General features: G+C 43.4%; 2 protein-coding genes across 4 annotated transcripts in view; one reads left to right on the forward strand and one right to left on the reverse strand.

The window, feature by feature from the left end:
- Nucleotides 1-455: 455 nt before the first annotated feature.
- Nucleotides 456-6,303, forward strand: LOC129174864 (dual specificity phosphatase 29-like). Its single transcript, XM_054766512.1, has 3 exons — nt 456-634; nt 699-922; nt 6,035-6,303. Exons 1-3 carry the CDS (start codon nt 486-488, stop codon nt 6,271-6,273), a joined length of 612 nt encoding a protein of 203 aa, XP_054622487.1. The 5' UTR covers nt 456-485; the 3' UTR covers nt 6,274-6,303.
- A 130-nt stretch (nt 6,304-6,433) lies between these two features.
- The window catches only part of kat6b (K(lysine) acetyltransferase 6B), a 41,539-nt gene continuing 28,656 nt past the window's right edge, over nt 6,434-19,316 (reverse strand). For all 3 annotated transcript variants that reach the window (XM_054766510.1, XM_054766511.1, XM_054766508.1), the window contains exons 11-17: nt 19,149-19,310; nt 18,797-18,890; nt 13,713-13,944; nt 11,832-11,991; nt 11,259-11,540; nt 10,184-10,466; nt 6,434-9,972 (exon numbers count right to left, since the gene is read on the reverse strand). In XM_054766510.1, coding sequence (XP_054622485.1) covers nt 7,256-9,972; nt 10,184-10,466; nt 11,259-11,540; nt 11,832-11,991; nt 13,713-13,944; nt 18,797-18,890; nt 19,149-19,310 — 3,930 coding nt within the window. In that variant the 3' untranslated portion in view covers nt 6,434-7,255. The remainder of the gene's footprint in view (nt 9,973-10,183; nt 10,467-11,258; nt 11,541-11,831; nt 11,992-13,712; nt 13,945-18,796; nt 18,891-19,148; nt 19,311-19,316) is intronic.

A 19,316-nucleotide genomic window follows, 5' to 3' on the forward strand; every position in this document is an offset into this window, starting at 1 on the left:
CCTAACATCTGCTCTGTATGCTGACTGTTCTCACTCTCTCTCAGGTGTGTCCCATGATATGCATTTTAGCTGCCTTAGCTGTTTTTCTCTAGAACACCAAGAAAAGAGAAAGACGTGTGTTCATGTCTCACACAGGGATGGTGGATGATGGGCAAAAAAAAAAAAAAAAAAGTGCAGTGCAGGTTTTCCTTTCAAGGCATATATTTGAGTGTCAGGAGTCTGTGCATCCTGCCAACAGTGGAGATTAGCGCAGCATGCTTAGAGGCGGGTGGCTCAGTGGTGGAAGTTTTCCAGCATGGAAGCTAAGGTCAGGGTCACTAGCCACATCACAGCCCTAAAAATAAACTCTCTATTTGATGGCCATCACAGCAGCAGCAGCCGTTACACAATCTTTCCTTCAGGAAGCCTTCGCACGTCCTGCCTTAAAGGACGACAGGCGGCCAGAGGCTCTTCTTTTGGCGTTGTATAAAGCAGCAAGCAAATAAATGATGTGTGAAAGGAAGCAGGCTACTCCCGAGACCAGCGACGACTACGTGACACCCAGCAGCTATGAGCTGGACAAAATCCTCAACCGTGGCTGCCCGGCCTACACTCCTTACAGCGAGGTGTGGCCTCAGGTCTACATTGGCGACGAGTAAGTAACCAACACGTCCCTAAAAACAATGAAAACTGGACTGACATGACGTCCACTGCGACAGGGACTCAGGAAAGGACAAGCTGAGGCTGAAAAGGCTGGGCATTACGCACGTCTTGAACGCAGCAGAGGGCACGTGGAACAACGTGGACACCGGAGCTGGTTACTATGGCGACATGGGCGTGGTCTACCATGGCGTGCTGGCGGCAGACACTCCGACCTTCGACCTAAGCCAGTATTTTTTCTCTGCAGCCCAGTTCATTAAAGAGGCACTAAGCGACCCCCGCAGTAAGAAAATGAATGCAAATTAAGTTCAAATTAAAAGATAAAAGTCATAAAAACTTTTAAGTGCCTAAAAGGTATTTCTTATATGAATCTTTTTTTAATGTAATTATTTTTAAATAATTTTTCTAAAGCACCAATAAAATCTACTTTCACGGTAAATTTAACCCTCACAAACTTAAGGATCATAGAGTTTTTGTTTACTTTTTAAAATTCTCTGCTTTTTATTTTTTGATCACATTCATTTTTTTGACCATTGACAGTAAATATCTATTTTTACAGTAAATTTAAATAAGTTTCACAAATAACAAACTGTTTACTTTATTAGATTCTGTCTTCTTTTTATTTTTCTGTATCTTTTTCAATGAGTTTAAATCTATTTTTGGACCAAAGTATCAAACTTAAGGATCATAGAGAGTTTTTGTTTCCTTTTTAAAAATTATCTGGGCTTTTTATTTTATAATTATTTTTATTGCATCATCTTTTTTGGAAGCACTACTTCTTAAAAAAAAAAATACCATTTACATATGTATCACAAAATTAAATCTATTGTTACTGTAAATTGACAATTCATTTTAAGATCATAGTTTATTTTTTAAAAGTAGATGTGCTTTTTTTTTCGTAAATCTATTTTTACTATAAATTGACATAAGTTTCACAAAGTTAAGGATCAAAAAGAGTTTTGTTTACTTTTTTAAACTTGTGTATATTTTTTCTTATTATTTTTCATGTCTTTTTTTAGAAGTACTGTAAATTTACATTAGTATCACAAAATGAAATTATGGTTATGGTTTAATTTATTTCATCGTCCTGCGTCTGTGGTGTTGCACCGTGAGTGTCACTGAATGTACTGTAGATACACAACTTCCTCATTTCATTTCTTTGTTGAGCTGGCCCTTGCAACAATTATATCGAGGTCATTGTTCCTGAATGTCGTGCTTCTAGCGGCATGGTTCTTTCTTATAGGTAGTATCCTCCATCATCCTTATTCTCATCGTAATGTGATCTTTAATATGCATCCAGATCACTGATGTCTTGGACAACAAGCACTCTTGCTTCTCCTGGACCTCCATTTAGCTTGATGAAGATTTTACCGTTGGTGCTGCGAGTGCTTTGTATCTTTCCCTGCTTCCTCAAGTCTCGTGCTTTCTCGGCGATGTCGGCATTGCGTTTTGTCAGATGCTCATTCATGTAGACGTTTGCGCCTCTCAGCTTCTTTCCCTGTTTCAGCAGTGCAGTTTTGGATTCCCTGTTGGTGAACTTAACGATGATGACAGGCGTGGTGTTGTTTCTGACATACAGTGGGATGCAAGTGTCGATGCTGTTGATATCTACATCCACCTCCTTTGATTGTAGGATGTTAGCAATCTGTTGCTTTATTGAAGGAACATCTCTTGACTTGGGTGTGATTTGGAGCCCTGGGAGGACCACGTCATTCATTCGCGCATTCTGATCCATCTAAATTAAGGATCATAAAGTTTCTTTACTTTTAGAAATTAGCTGTGCTTTTCCATTCATCTATTTGGCCAGTGGGGATTAGAACCCAGATCTTCCTGATCTCCTGATTGTGCTTTTCCATTTACTTTTTTTCCTGGGAAAATACATTTTTATTTTAACAAAAAACAAAAAAAATCATTTGGACGAGTGAGCACCACTTAAGGATGTGTATTTTTTTACACTATAAGTTATGAGCATCTATTAGTTATAAGGAGTATATGAAATGTGCTACCGATCATAGAAAGCTCATTGTTTTTGTTGTTTTTTTGGGGGTGGGTGGGGGGGATTCCTGTAATTTTTATTTGTACCTTAATTGTTTTTTACTGTAAAGTTGAGCTGTCTTCAACCAATATGTATCAGTTATTTCCATTTACATAATCTAAGCATAAGTAGAAGATGAAAAATATGAATATAAAAACAAATATATTAGGGATGCTCCAATCAGGGTTTTATGCTACCGATTCCAATGCCAATCATCCATGTGTGAAATCGGCGGATACCGATCACATGGATTAATTATACATTTTCCAATTTATTTATGATGAAGAATGCCGTCTAAGGGGGCAAGGTCTAGACATTTTCAACGTCCTATAATTTCTGGTTGCACCGCTGCTATGAAAAAGGGAACCATAAAATCAATGTACAGAAAAACATATGACTGACTTTTTCAAGAGAACATACCACTCATGAAACTTGAGGATGAGGCGTCTTCTGTAAGGAGACTTTGGATGTGAGATCGAGTACATTGGTGGGGCGCTAGCAGGACTTCTTAGTTGGCACATACATGGGTTCTAAGTGAGAGAGCAGTCGGCGAACCCGGTGTCTTCCACTGCTGACAAAAGCTGGTCATCTCCTCCAATGAATTTCATTATTTTTGGAGTTATTTGCTGAGCATTCTGACTGTCACGCACATAAGGGCAAACGTTGTCTAGCGTTTTGGCTGCATTAGCTGCCGTTTGATGATCACACCGTGAGCCTCGAAAACTCACCTTACTCCGTCAACTGTTTGTTCTTCAAATGCCGCATTAAATTAAAGCTTTTTAATGTGCTACCCCTGCAAGATATTTTTCATGGCATGTGTTGACAGGCAAGTTCCATCCTGGAAACGGGCTACACACAAATCAGCCCCGCTGATTGCTGCAAGCTGCAATAGTGCAAGCCACAGGTGATCAACTTTTCAGCGTTGAAAGGCATTTATCGACATGCTTTTTCCACGGAAATCAGCCGACACTGATCAGTGGCTTTTCAATCGGAGCATCCCTAAAGTACAGTTGTGTGAAAAAGTGTTTGTCCCTTCCAGATTTTACTTTTTGCATGTTTGTCACACATTTTCAAACAAATTTAATTAGTCAATGACAACACAACTGAACACAAAATGCAGTTTTTAAATTAAACTTTTTATGAAGGGAGAAAAAAACCCAAACCTACATTGCCCTGTGTGAAAAAGTGATTGACCCCATTAAAACATAACTGTGGCTTATCACACCTGAGTTCAATTTCACTAGCAATACCCAGGCAGGGTTACTGCCACACCTGTTCTCAATCAAGAAATAACTTAAATAAGACCTGCTTGAAAAAGTGAAGTAGACAAAAAGATCCTTAAAAGCTAGACAAATGAGAAAGAAAGTAATTGAGATCTATCAGTCAGGAAAAGGTTATAAAGGCATTTCTAAAGCTTTAGGACTCCAGCGAACCACAGTGGGAACGATTATTCACAAATGACGAAAACATGGAGCAGTGGTGAACCTTCCCAGGAGTGGCCGGCCAACCATAATTATTTCAAGAGCGCAGCGACGACCCATCCAAGAGGTCACGAAAGACCCCACAACAACATCCAAAGAACTGCAGGCCTCACTTGCCTCAGTTAAAGGGATAGTTTGGATTTCTTGACATGAACTTGTATGACATTCCCATCAGCAGTGTAGTCCAGCGACAGCGACTTACCCCCACTTGGTCTCATAAGTCCAGTTCTAGTCAGTCAGTTCTAGCTCTGCGCTATATTTGTCTCCCGCCATATCCCTGCGCACTGTCGCCTGTGCATTCATGTACTGTATATGTGAGATGCTCGCATCTTCTTCCGCTGTGGAACACATACATAAAACAAGATGACCGCGGCACTCCATCGAGGAAGAAGAGTGGCATTACCGCGAGTGTCTTCATCACATACTGTACATATGAATGCACAGGCCACAGTGCACAGGTGTATGGCGGGAGACATAACGCTGGCGTTTTGTGAGGTCAGATTTTTTTGGGACGGCATTTTTGTAATGCAAATATATTACTATTTTGAACACATATTGTTTTGAGAAGCCAAACTCTTTACTTAAATGTCCCAAGCAACTAAACGGAACTACATTCTTCATCATCAAAATCCGACCAGAACTGGATTTAGGAGACCAAGTGGGGGGTAAGTCGCTGTTATTGGACTACAATGCTGATAGGGATGTCATATAAATTCATGTCAAAAAATCCAAACTATCCCTTTAAAGGTCAATGTTCATGACTCCATCATAAGAAAGACACTGGGCAAAAATGGCCTGCATGGCAGAGTTCCAAGACCAAAACCACTGAACAAAAAGAACATTAAGGCTCATCTAAATTTTTCCAGAAAACAACTTGATGACCCCAAGACCTTTGGGAAAATACTCTGTTGTCTGATGAGACAAAAGTTGAACTTTTTTACAAGGCGTGTGTACCATTACATCTGGCATAAAAGTAATGCCAGAAAACAGAAAAAGAACATCATACCAACAGTAAAATATGGTGGTGGTAGTGTGATGGTCTTTGGCTGTTATGCTGCTTCAGGACCTGGAAGACTTGCTGTCATAAATGGAACCATGAATTCTGCTGTCTACCAAAAAATCCTGAAGGACAATATCTGGCCATCTTTTTGTGTCATCAAGCTGAATCCAATTTGGGTTCTGCAGCAGGACAGTTATCCACAACACACCAGCAAGTCCACCTCTGAATGGCTGAAGAAAACAAAAAGACTTTGCTGTGGCCTAGACAAAGTTCTGACCTTAAAAAGGCGCTTCATGCTCTAAAAACCCTCCAATGTGGCTGAATTACAACAACTTTGCAAAGATGAGTGGGCCAAAATTCCTCCACAGCGCTGTAAGAGACTCATGGCAAGTTATCACAAATGCTTGATTGCAGTTGTTGCTGCTAAGGGTGGCCCAACCAGTTATTAGGTTTAGGGGACAATCACTTGTTCACACAGAGCCATGTAGTTTTTTTTTTTTTTTTTTTCCTCCCTTAATAAAGTTTCATCTACTAACTGCATTTTGTGTTCAGTTGTGTTGTGTCACTAATATTTAAATTGGTTTGATGATCTGTAAAAAAAAAACTGCACACTTTTTCACACAATTGTACAGTATATACAATTAAATTGGTAGGGAGTGGCAAAAATGTTCACTAAAATAATAATCTTAATAATAATAATACACTCAAAATGCATGATTGTAGCCAACGTCTACCAGCCAACCAGGCACCTTGGTCTCATGCATTATAAGTATATTAAAAGACATTTAAGAGGGTTGTTGTTACTTCAAATACTGTGTATTTTCTGCAATAAAGTTGGAATGGAGAACAAATTCACCAGTGCTGTGTGTGCACCTGCAGACAAACTGCTGGTTCACTGCGTGATGGGAAGGAGTCGCTCAGCCACGTTGTTCCTCGCCTATCTGATGATTTACCAGGACATGACGCTGGTGGACGCCGTAGAGCACGTAAAGACACGCAGGAGGATCATGCCCAACTGGGGCTTCCTGAAGCAGCTGAGGGCGCTGGACGAGCATCTACTGCAACAGCGGAAAGAAGAGAGTCAGCAAACAGAGAGAGATGAGACACAGTCAAGATGAGGGTTGGAAAAATAAAAATAAAAAAGGGATGCCTAGATTCCAAATGTGTCTTCTGGTCTCGTCCTGCATCTTCGGGCTAAATTACGGGAGAGTTACATGCATGTAAAGCCAACATTATTATTTATACATTTCTATTGATGACATTATGCAAAACAGCAACTTTGGACTACATTTTTATTATTCTATCAGCATTTAGTTTTGAAATTGAGGGTACAAACAAGCACTTGAATATTTGGACAGAAATCAGTCTGCTTTATTAAACAGAAAGCTGCCTGAAGGAGATCTGTTACAAAAAGACTTCAGAATTATACATACATATAGCAATAAATCCTCTCAAAGCGCAACAGAAAACAGGGCTAAAGTTTACATATTTTGTGGGTTTTTTTGTACATTAGAATTAACAAAATATAGTTTCATCTTTCTCCCTTTTGAGGGAAACCTAATAAAAAGGCCCGATATCTTTAAAATGGCTTCGCTATTAAGCACGACACTTGTACAGTACTACTCAATGCACTGTCACTAACGGAGACCCAAGCATGCTAGAGTTGCCACTTTACAAAATACGTACAATAATTTAAATATACAAAGGCATGAATATAGTACAAACTAATTGTCAGCACTGTTAGACAGGTACACTGAACAGGTTCCACTTGCAGCAGGCACATTAAATGGCTTGAGTGGAGGCTGCTACACGACTGCAAGAGCACTGATGACGCCCACCTCGGAGCCTCTGAAACCTGCCTCGTTAAATAAAATTCCATCGTCATCGTCATCACTGCGATGTAAGGCTTCCCATCTTAAGAGGAACAAAAATACTTCTCTTTAAATTCATTTTAAAACATTAGCTTTAAAGTGGATGAAAATGTTTGCATTCTTTCCAAGTGCTGCTGCTGGTTTCGTCTCTTTAAGAACGAATCAAATCAAATAAGAGAGCAAACACACTAAAGAAAAACAAAAAGAAGGCCAGCTCATTGCATCAGGGTTACCGCCTGATGAAAGGCCCTTTCAGCGATTGCTTGGACATGCCCGTGTTCACATAACCATGGTGACCAGCTGGAGTGTACACCATGTTGCCATGTGGCGGAGCCTGCATGGGCTGCTGGGGGTATGGCTGCGTTCCCATCATGCCCATCTGCATAGAGTACTGGGGCGACTGGTTCATGTAGGCATGGTTGCTATGGTAGCTGCTGTTCATCATGGGCTGGCTCATGCCGTAGCCATTCATGGCATTGAGTGACGACATGTTCATGGAGTTGTAGGCTGGGGCGGGCATGATGTTCACGCTCATGTTCATGCGTGGCATGCCGGCCAGCGTCCTGGGCGGCGCCTGCATGGCAACGGTCTGCGGCGGTCGCGTGTACATCTGCTGCTGGTGGTGGTGGTGATGGTGTGACAGTGGGGCCGACTTGGAGCGCGCCGACATGACGTGACTCTTGGGTGCCATTTGGGACTGGATGCGCTGGGCGGGTGGTATGCCCATGTTGCGCTGCAGCATCATAGCCGCCGGCGGTGAGCTCAGGTTGGGGGGTGGGGTCATGGTGGCCTGCACCTGGGGGTTGGGAACTCTGTGTGGCGTCTGAGACAAAGACACCAGGCTGGAGTGCTGCGACGACAGTGAGGGCGTGTTGGCGTACGACGTGATGGGGTGCGACACCGAGTGGTTGAAGGGGAGCGAGTGAGGGTGCTCGATGAATGTGTTGGTGAATTGCTGCAGCTTGGCAAGACTGAGGCCTGACGATTGGGGGTAGTGCCCGCCGCCATACTCCCCTTGGTGGTTGATTCTCTCATAGAGAGCAAAGTTGGGGTTGCTGGATTCGGGGATGTCCGCCAGCTGCATGGTGGTGGCGAAGTTGGCGGGAATGGTGCACTGGGGCGTGGCATCCTGCGCGGCGTGCTGATTGTGAAGGTTATGCGGTGCGTGCTGATTGTGCTGGCTGAGCTGATTGTGCTGCAGGTGGTGACTGTGGTGGTGGTGGCCATGTTGGCTGTGGGGATTGTGTTGACTGTGCTGGCTTAGCTGATTGTGAGGGCCGTGCTGATTGTGTTGGCCTTGCTGATTGTGAGGGCCGTGCCTGCTGTGGGAGTTGTGTTGGCTGTGCGTGCCGCGCTGACTGTGCTGACTGGTGCTGGGGGGCCGCTCCACCACCACGCAGCCCTGCGGGGACTTGACGCTGCAGTGCGGTGGAGAGCTCAGGCTGTTCTGCTGAATCATACCACAGCTGCCCGGGTTGACAGCGGCCATTTGCTGGCTCACGGCACAGCTGCTCTGGGCCAGGCCGCTGGATGGCATTCCCCCGTAGGGACAGCCGCCCTGGGTGGGGCCGGCCCCGCAGATGCTACCTCCCATGGTGGAGTCATAGCTGCTGGGATTCTCGTAGTTCTCGGTGGTGCTCTCAATGCTGCCCAGGTCGCTGAAGCCGCTGTCCACCACCTGCTGCGAATGATCCGACACAGACGGCACGTCCATCATGGGGCTGGTCTCCATGTTGTGGATGGAGGGCACGGAGATGCCGCTGTGGTCGGGGCTGATTTGTGTGTAGCCTGTCTCCAGGATGGACACAGCCGGGCTGTTAACAGAGCGCACCGACTGGCTGGGATGTGAGTGCGCTGACGAAAGTGGGCTGCTATGGTCCGACTGGGGACAGTCTTCCATTGGGGTGACGGGGGCGTAGGTGTGTAAGTTCCTGCAGGCTTCCTGGGTCTCCACACAGTCCTGGAACACGCTGTCCCGTTCACTCTCTTGTGTGAGGGACTGAACTGCCTGGGCGGTCTCGGAGTCAATGTCTACACAGACTGGTGGGTCGTCCCTGAGCACGGGACTGAGCGGTGGCCTCTGAGGAGGCGGAGGAGGCACGCAACCCGGACTGGGCGTGCTCTCTTCTTCTGACTCCGACTCAACAGGGTTATCAGAGTCCACAGCTACTAGTGAAGAGAGCGCTTCTGCTGCAGGTAGAGGCGATGCTGCTTTCATTTCAGCGCCTTCATCTTGAATGCGATCTGCAGTGGCGGCTAATTCTTCTTCACTGGCCGAAACTTTAGAAAGCTGCTGACCTGATACACTGTCGCCACCTTCTTCTGGGTCTAAAAAACATTGGGTGCATTCAGGCATTTCTTTTGAGCTTTGTTCAGCCTCCATTTGGAAGTGCTCAGGCTCGCCCATCTTCCCGTCATCTTCATCCTGATCTTGAGTCCTCTGCTCCTCCTCATTGTGATTATCCAGCGACGCAGCGACTTCTGTGCTGTGATCTTTGGTTGGAGAGTCCAGCTCGTGCTCACTTTGACGGTCGTCTTCTCGAGGTTCAGGCGACTCGCCTCGATCTTCGTGTCTGGGTGACACGGCTACAGGAGAGGCGGCGGGAGAGCATGCTGGAAAGGCCGCCTGCGAGCCACCGGGGGAGCTGGACTTCTGTGAGTGACGATCAGCGGGGCTCGGGGACTCCGAGTAGAGGCTGCGTGACGTGAAATGTGGGCGGGCCGAACGTCTGGCCCCCCTGCTGCCATTGTGCGCTTCCTTGGCCTGAAGGTGGTGCTGCTCCGCCTCCATGGGAGTTTCGGGTGGCGTGTAAAGGTTCAGCTTGAAGCCCATTTTGCGCTCGTTCTTCAGCCGCCACTTAGGAGGGCCTCGCTTGACTCCTTTTGGCCAACCTTTCTTTCGCTTCACCGGACGAGGTCTGCTGGGTATCTTGGAGACATCAGTACCTACGAAAGAAATAATGCATATTTTACTTAAGGTTTCTGCCCATTTTTACTCTTATTTATTCTGTATTACTGAATGTGCCAGATAAATCACAGGAAGTGAACTCAAGTCAATTGTGTAAACACGCGATGTACTTTGTTGAGCATGTTCGTGATAAACTAAATTATAAATTAAATTACCAAGGCGCGCTCATATAAAAAGCAATGCTATTACCTTCATTCCAGTGTTGAAGATTGTCTCTCTGCGTCTTCTCCTTGAGTCTCGGTCGACCTCTTCTGCGTTTCACAGGTGTGATCTTATTCTGCATTTTTTCCTCCTCTTCTTCTTCCATCTCGCCCACTCTACAGGTGCGCTCCAACAACGGCATAGGACACTCATCCTCAGACTTGTCGAAGGGCTCATTCAGCACCTCGGTAGTCTCAGAGATGGTCTCGGTTGTCACGCTGCTGTTTATTCTCTTTCGCTTACGCCCCCTCTTCTTCAGCGCGATGCTCCTCTGAAAGAACAAAAACAAAACAAGAAAAAAAAAAGTTCAGTCCGAGTTGCTCTGCTGTGAATGAAAACTAGGCCACTCGGTGGGTGACCTCCACCGGGATGGAGCAGAAATTCATTGAGAAAGTAAAAATATGAAAAAAAACACATTGCGAGACTCCCAGTGCTGGAGCAATGCAGCCTAGCGTAGAGAGCCACAAATGAAACAGGCACAAACCACAGTCAACATTTTACATTTCTCAGCGGTTGCCACGACACAACTGCTGCTCTCTCCTTGCCTCACAGGAACGTGAAACCAATAATGCAACTACCGCATTGTATGACATCCAAGCGTTTCCCATACTGGTGTTTTTTCTTCATTGTCTCAGGTGTAATATAATCTCCAGCGGCAGGGGGCAGTAAAAGATGTGAGATGCAAAGAAGAGGCAGAGAGGTAAATATAGCATGACCAGTGACAATAGTACAAGGTTTAAAGCCTGCACAGTCTGGACACCAGCGGTGAAAACACAATCTATTATCCACAGCTGCAGGCGCACAAGGAGGCTCCGGATGACAGCGGGGCTCCACTGAACCCTCAGCTGAATTCATGAATATTTATCTCAACTTTCATCTCGCCTGAGTACACAACACTAATGAAGTGAGAGGGGGGAAAAAATATTTTATGATGTGCATTTAATTCCACTCTGTCCTAGACTAGGAATGTGTTCAATGTGAGTCCCGCTTGGGAGAGCATGTGATTTATGATTATGCAAGGGGGAGGCAAGCGTGATTCATAACAACAAACAATAAAAGTCACCTTTCGCTTGGCCACCAGCATCACACGAGCCTTTGTCAGGACGGGCGGTGAGCCATCAGAGTCGGCATCATCCTCCGCTTCGATGTCATCATCATCATCATCATCACTTACGTTCTGCGGCTGCTGGATGCGGCGGCTCCACGGCGGTGTGTGGCGCCGCTCGTATGTCCTGTAGGGCACCTTACAGTGCACCTTGGTGAGCGACTGCCTGCGGCTGTGAGTCATCACGTGGCTCTCTCGCTCTTTCTCCCAGCAACTAGCCTGCTCCTTCAGTCGCTCAGCCTGGTAATTAAACAGACGAGATGCATTATCTCGGGGAGGGACGCGACTCCTGCATGTGAGCAATGAGGCTAATGGGAATTTGCATCGTGACAAATGAATCCCTGCAGGTTTTATGCTCGTACGCTGGGAGAAACATCCTGATTGGACATTTGTCATCATTGATGAGAGATTGCATTTAATATGAACTGAGTGAGAGCAATTTTGCATTACATTTAGAGGCTTGTTAATGGCCTCTATTTGAACTCATCAAACAAGGTAGGCAAGTGTAAAACAAACAACAAATAAACCTACATCCATCTCTGCCTCCCGCTCCTCCTCGGACAGGACGGCATTTAGCGACGTGGTGTGCGTCCAGTGCAGGGCGTCGGGGTCCACCTCAGGCTGGCGGGGGTTGGCCCTCAGCCTCTCCACGTGCCGTTGGATTAGCCGCTCTCTCCTGATCAGCACCACCCTGAGATAGTAGCCCATCACAATATAATATTTTGCTAACGATAATTCCACAATGCAATAATTACGTGACAATGAATATGTTACATCATGATATCTATGTATGCGTATATGGGTTTGACAACAGCACTTCCTGCTTCCCAGCGTGCCTGGCTGTAAAACTCTCCTGTTGTCGGCAAAATTCCCTGCCAGAGGCTCGAATTAGAGCCGGGTCAAAACACACTGACATTAATTGTGGCTGTAGGTAACCTCCTGATGAATTTTTTTGGTTACTTAACTGTGGTTAATAAAAATGGCAAGAGCTCCATTTAAAGTATCATTAGCTTTACCTACATCTGCATGCGATTTAAAATGTTGCTAATGCAGCAGATGGTGTGAAACTAAAAAAAAAAAAAAAAACTTACAAAAACAATGAGAATCTAGGAAACTTCACCTGCACTGTCCAATATCCAGGTATTTATTTCACAGTCACACTGGTTGAATGTTTGGCTAAAAAGTTACTGAATCGATTTAAAGTTACTGAATCGTTTCAGATCGTATCGTTCTAAATGAACCAATATCGTATCGGCAACCATGAATCATGACACAAATTGAATCGTTATTAAAATTAATTGTTACACCCCTATAAAAAATTCGAACTATCCCTTTAATGCTGGCTGAGCAGTTTGCTCCTTATTGCTATTACAGCATTGGTTCTGTTGCTGCCATGTTGTGCAGTATACTTAATGAATGACCATGTGGTCAAAAAGAGTTACAGTATGTTTTCCACCTTCACATGCACTACAAATCATTATTTAACTAAAAGAAAATAAAAAGGTGTTATACATTAATTTTTATTTAGCGGGTATTTGTATTACATTTTTTTAAATTAATTTTCACATTTTTGAAAAAATAAAAACAATATTGCAAATAAAAATACTATTTAAGTTGTTATTTACTAATTTCTACTTATTTAGCTGTCATTTTTATTCATTTTTAAAATTAATTTTCACATTTCTGGAAAAAATATAAATATATTACAAATAAAAATAAAATTTAAGCTGTTGTATACTAATTTGTACTTATTTAGCTGTTATTTTTATTTATAATTTTTATACATTTTTGGAAAAAAAAATCAGAAAAAAATCAAATCAAATAAAAATAAGATATGCCATTATATATTAATTTGTATTTATTTTGATGGTATTTTTATTTAAATGTTTATTCATTTTCACATTTACATTTTTATAAATTTTGACATTTCTAAATGATCACCTGCTTCCAATTAAAATCTGAGCTCTTTGTGGTTTAAAGCCACGGCTATAATTAAGGCATTTATGGTATGTCCAGTTTTTAAACATACTATACATAACATGTATGTATAACATTATAGTATGTATAACATAACTATAATGTTATACATACGTTGCCTTTATTCCTTACGCTGAATTACCATAGTTCAAATAGTACAATGGCATATTTAGCCCCCCAGTTTGGACAGCATTGATACTGTGACAGATAAAGTGATACAGTATATGGTTGCATGGAGGAGTGGTGTGGGCCAGCAGGTGCTCTTTGTCCTTGAGGGTGCTCAACCTGACTTACTTCTGTCAATATTAAGCAACACTAATGGAGACGCTGTTAAAAATATCTACTGGCCTGGATAAGTCAGACGTCACATACACGCACACACAAGACGGAGACCAGAGGTAAGGTGGCAGCAATGGTGGCGTGCAACAAACTGACCGTCCATCCTGTCTGTCAATCATGCTGAGGTGCTGCAGCGTGGCGGCGATGTCGTGTGGACACATCCCAGTGGCCCTGCTTATTCCTTTAACACTGACGTGTTTATCTGGGTGCTTATAGAGGTACTCCAGGATGACACTTTTCCAATATGCCAGGTAGGATAAGCGACCCAGATCTGACAGCGGCTTCTCCGGGGAGCCGGCTTGTCCTTCTTGCCTGGTGAGAAGGTAACCTTAAAGACAAAAAAAAATGTTTTAGTCAAGCTGTAGGAAAAAATTGCTGGGTTATTTTAGATTGCATTTCAATCCTCCCCACTGTCCTTCCTCCCTCCTCTTTTTAATACAACGATGTGACCCCTGCCTTGGATTTCACCTTCAAATAGTAAAAGAGAAGCAATCAGTTCTCCAAAGCTATGACAGATGCTGGAAGAGAGAATTCAAGACGCTGCAACGAAAAGGCAGTGGCATTGCTTTCAAGAGACTGCATAAGCAAGAGATAACAAGCAAACTAATATGCTAGCTGTGTGTGTAATTAGTTTCATAGCAGCCACCGTCAAGGGTCATCCATTATGAACTGCATGGAATTAATTAATGCCTTTTAATGTGCACCCACGACCCAGCGTCAAACAAGCACATCTACCCAGCAAACACGGTGAAAATAATTCATTGCTGAAACTCGCAGGAGAGTTCTGTGATCACAAACACTTCCCTTTAAATATTCAACTTCCTCACAGCATTTGTTTTTTTTCCCTATTTCCCCCCACTCAGTGCCTGTCAAGTATGATATTATTAATACAACAAAACAGGAGGCTTTGAATGATGATTTTAAAAAGGAAACTCCAAATACTACATAGTTGTTTAGGAGCAGGGTTTCCCAAACTGAGCATCAGGACCTAAAACAGGTCACGGGTAATTTCCCCCTCTTGTGTGCTTTACACTGTGTCCATGCTGTAGAAATACATGATGTAGAGTAAATGCTGTAATTATAGCCATTTATTAACCTAAACCACAAAGAGGACAAGGCGTTCACTGGAAGCAAGCAATAATTTACAAAGTCAAATAACTTATTGCACAACACACAGCAACAGAACCAATGTTGCAATAGCAGTAAGGAACATATGCTCAGCCAGCATTTAAACTGTTGGTGAGCTGATTATAAACAGTACAGAAAGTGGAACACACCCGAGTTTCACACTGTAGCAACATTTTAAAGCGCACGTAAAGGTAGATAAAGCCACCGAATGCTTGCAACTCATGATATGCGGCTACTGCCATCTAGTGAAGTTGAAATACATCAGGAGGTTACCTGCAGCTCTCTTTGACCACATGGTTATTTAGTAACAAGTGTATGGCACAACACAGCAGGAGCAACAGAACCAATGCTGTAAAAGAGGTGAGGAGCAAACTGCTCAACTAACATTAAAAGCACTGATGGGCTCATTGTAAACAACATACTAGGCGTGTCTTGACTCAACCGGGATATCGATCCAAAATCAGCAAAAAAAACGGGGATTGGATTACAGTGTTCCCTCACTACATTGCGGTTCATCTTCCGCAGATTTTTTTGAGTGCTATTTTGCGCGGTTTTTTTTTAACAGCGTATGAATTGTGTTCTGCGTCCTTGTGGTGTACTAGAGTGATCCATCGGTGCTCTGTTGCACATGTCTGTTATTGTATTTACTACTATACTCATGTGAGAGTTGAAGACGTGTCCAGACGTGTCGGGTTCGCCTTAGTAAATATAAAGCCACAACAGTCCTGATTGGCTAAGGGTGAACCCGCCCATTGTGTTCTGCTTTGCTGTTCTGACTGATTGGCTGTAGACCTTTTGTCAAGCTCCTTCGTGCAGGACAACCCGTTTCCTGTTGTATGATCACTAGCTGCTAGCGATCATACATGCTGAATGAAGGCAGAAGTTATGCGGCTGTGAGTCGCCGGAATATTGTAAATGAATCTTCGGTTCATGGATGACGGCGAAGAGGATTTTGTTTTAACAAAAGATCCAAAAACGCTACAGCCTAACGATGCCAATAAAAGCCACGATCAGAGGAGTGAAATACGTGTGAGTCACTTAATTTCTTGTGTCCAATCTCGTAAGTTGATCATTAAAATTCAAACAAAATTTGAAATTAGAGAGCGTTTAAACAAGAGAGAAATGTGATAAAATGTTAATGCCTCTATGGTGAGGGGTTTTACAGCCTTAAAAACATATAATAATTATATAAAAATATAGTTGGCTACATTGTGGATTTCACTTATTGCGGGCTATTTTGGGAACCTATCCACCGCAATAAAAGGGAGAGAACATTGTATATTGGCCTGCATTTAAAAACTCTCATATTAGCACAATGATACGAGCTGTCCATTCCAGACTCCATTCCAGCACTTCTATTCATCCAGCATGCAGACTACATGTGATCACAACAGTGCTAACAAGGAAGTAGCAGGTCCAACGTCGCCAAGTCCGAAAAATCTGTCATGCATAAGCTTCCTGTGGTGGCACAGAACCAAGCAAGTTCAACATGACCAACACCATCGCGAAACAGCAGCACAAAAAACAGCATGAGTATCCTAGCAAAACTAATATTGTTATTGTATCAGAAATGAAAAACTTGTATAGGGACACTCCTAAATAGTACACGCATACGTTTCACACCAAAGGCTGCGCTGCAACATTATTTAAAGTGCATGCAGAGGTATACAGTGGGCTGCAAAAGTATTCATACCAATGAGAAACACTCAATTTCTCAGCACAGAACAAAGGAAAAGTCTGTTTCTTCTGTTTGCATGAAAAGAAATAGCACAAACATGACAATCCATCACTGTTTTTGTTATAAGCACTCTTTACTATAGATAGATTGCATAAGTCTGTATTTCATTGTTGCAAAAGTATTCATACCATTGTCATTTTTAGTCCAAAATGATATCACACCAAAAACTATTGCATCACAGTGTCACAAGCCTGCATTTACACACTCACTATTACTCCCTATAAATTATGCCCAATGGCCACCTGTCCACAGTCATCCCATGCTTGTCAGCAGACAACAGTCATGAAGTCGAAGGAGCTGTCAGAAGACCTCAGAAAGAAAGTTCTAGAGAAGCATAGAGGTGGACAAAGCTATGCAGCCATCACAGGTTCACTCAATGTGCCCAAAAGAACTGTTCCCTAACTGGTCCAGAAGTGGAAGTGCCGTGGTACCACTGTGAACCTCCGAAGAACAGGCAGTCCCTCCAAGATCACGGCAAAAGGCAAGAGGAAACTGCTCAGGGAAGCAAGAGCAAACCCCTCTGTAACTCTTGAAGACCTGAAGCAGTCTCTCTAGGTTGCTGGGACTAATGTACACAAGTTCACTATATCCCGCATTTTACGCAAGGAAGGTCTCTATGGGCGTGTTGCAAAGAAGAACCCATACCTGAAGAAACAACATCTCAAAGCTTGTTTGCCTATACCACCACACATCAGAAAGACACTTCAGCGATGTGGGAAAGAGTGATCTGGTCAGATGGAACGAAGATTGAACTTTTTGGCCTGAACACCAGGAAGTATGTTTGGCGCAAAGCCAACACAGCTGATGATCCGCTCATACCATCCCTACCGTGAAACATAGAGGTGGGAACATAATGCTATGGGGCTGTTTCTCCGGTCCTGGTGAGCTTGTCCATGGGACATAGGGAATATAATATAATAATATAAGGGACTATGAATAGTGCGAAATACATTGTCATCCTGGAGAAGAACCTCTTCAAGTCTGCAAAACGCCTGAACCTTGGGAGGAGGTTTAGCTTTCAGCAGGATAATGATCCAAAACATCCAGCTCGAGTGACACAAGAATGGCTCAGGAAGAAGAAAGTGAAGCTTTGGCCAAGTCATTGGCCAAGTCAGAGCCCGGATCTCAACCCAATAGAAAACCTGTGGCGGGATCTGAAGATTGCAGTCCACCGAAGATCACCAAGGAATCTGACTCAGCTGGAGCGGTATTGCAGAGAGGAGTGGGCGAAACTGTCCAAATAACATTGCGCAAAACTCATTGCTGGCTATCCAAAGCGACTGGAAGCTGTTAATGCTGCCGAAGGAGGTGCAAGACTAAGACTTGATGACTTGGTGTGAATACTTTTGCAACAATAAAATACAGACTTAGGCAATCTATCTACAGTAACGAGTACTTATGAACAAAAACAGTAATACATTGTCATATTTGTGCTATTTCCTTTCATGCAAACAGGTGAAAGACACTTTTGCTTTGTTCTGTGCCGAGAAATTGAGTGTTGCTCATGGGTATGAATACTTTTGCAACCCACTGTATAAAGCTGCTAAATGCTGACCACTCATACTTGAAATGCAGCTACTGACATAAGTTAGTAAAAATTCAAAAATACAGGAGGTTGCCTACAACCACAGCTGTTAATGCCAATGTTTTTTAAAAGAACCTGAACCACGCCCCCAGTGACTGTAAGAGACTAGTTGACTGAATCGAGGCGTTAATTGGAGCATATATGGTCTTTTCATATGTTGGAGCCCTTGAGGTGAGAATGCGCCTGCCTTCGAGCTACCTGACTGTTCTTACGATCCGACAGAAGAGGAAAATCTGTTAATCTAAACAACTTCCCATCTCCAGCACTACATCTTCCAATATCAAGTCCTCAAAGAGCTGACAACTCGGCTGCGTTCAATCTCCCTTAATCCTCCCCGTCTTTTGTTACCGGCTCACTCTCAATATCGCAGGATTCTTGCTGTGTGTGCGTGAGTCTCAATGGCTCCCCAAAGTGAGCAGGAAATCAAATGCTCCATTACCAGCGGCTCTCCACTATGATGGAAAATGATATGCTGGTTTGAAAGTGAAGATGTGACACATTTTAAAAAGGAAATGTGTGTTAAATAATGTATGCGGACAGAACTGTAGTGTTTCTTACTCTTAATCCTGTGTGACTGTCTAAGGGCTGCTCATGAATGCTCTTGATTAGGCCACTTCCGAGCCTTAAACAAATAACAGCACCTTGCCATCAGCTACAAATTCAACACTTAAGCTTAAAAAGTCCCGAGAAAATGTGAGTGCCCTTTAAAAAAAACATTAAGAAACTTACTGAAATCAATAAGGAAGCGTCCAAATCCTTGCCTTTGGTATTGAGGCAAGATCATTATGCAGGAGACATTGTACTTCTGCTGGCAAAGCTTTTCCTGCGGGAAGGAGAAACAGATCAAGTATGTCAGAGCTGTGCTGCTGAAGCCGGCAATTTACTGCATCTGCCATTGTCCTCGTCCGCGCACACGGCCGAGACAGTTCAATATAAAGATGAATTAAAGGCGGCAAGCTCTCAGAGAACTCAAATAGACATTAAGGGCTAAATGAGTCAATCAATGCAAAAGTGGTGCATATATATCACACTCAATTGCACTGGAGGCCAGCTTTAAGTGTTGCATCATTCCCTCGCCCACCTTGGAGAAATATCCCACGAGATGACAGCCCTTCTCGTCGTTCTTTGTGAGTATGTAGAAGAGGAAAGGCTCCACATCATAATACAAGGTCTTGTGATCCAGGAAAAGCTTGGCTAACAGGCAGAGGTTTTGGCAGAACAGCTTGCTGACATTTCCATCAACCTAAAC

Source organism: Dunckerocampus dactyliophorus, chromosome 2 (assembly GCF_027744805.1).
Source record: "Dunckerocampus dactyliophorus isolate RoL2022-P2 chromosome 2, RoL_Ddac_1.1, whole genome shotgun sequence".
NCBI classification, from domain to species: Eukaryota; Metazoa; Chordata; class Actinopteri; order Syngnathiformes; family Syngnathidae; genus Dunckerocampus; species Dunckerocampus dactyliophorus.

Excerpts from the sequence above, each read along its gene's own strand:
- LOC129174864 (XM_054766512.1), top strand. The coding sequence starts at position 486 with ATGATGTGTGAAAGGAAGCAGGCTACTCCCGAGACCAGCGACGACTAC. Across the intron at positions 635-698 it reads CAGGTCTACATTGGCGACGA|GGACTCAGGAAAGGACAAGC; the intron begins GTAAGTAACCAA and ends CCACTGCGACAG. Across the intron at positions 923-6,034 it reads GGCACTAAGCGACCCCCGCA|ACAAACTGCTGGTTCACTGC; the intron begins GTAAGAAAATGA and ends GTGCACCTGCAG.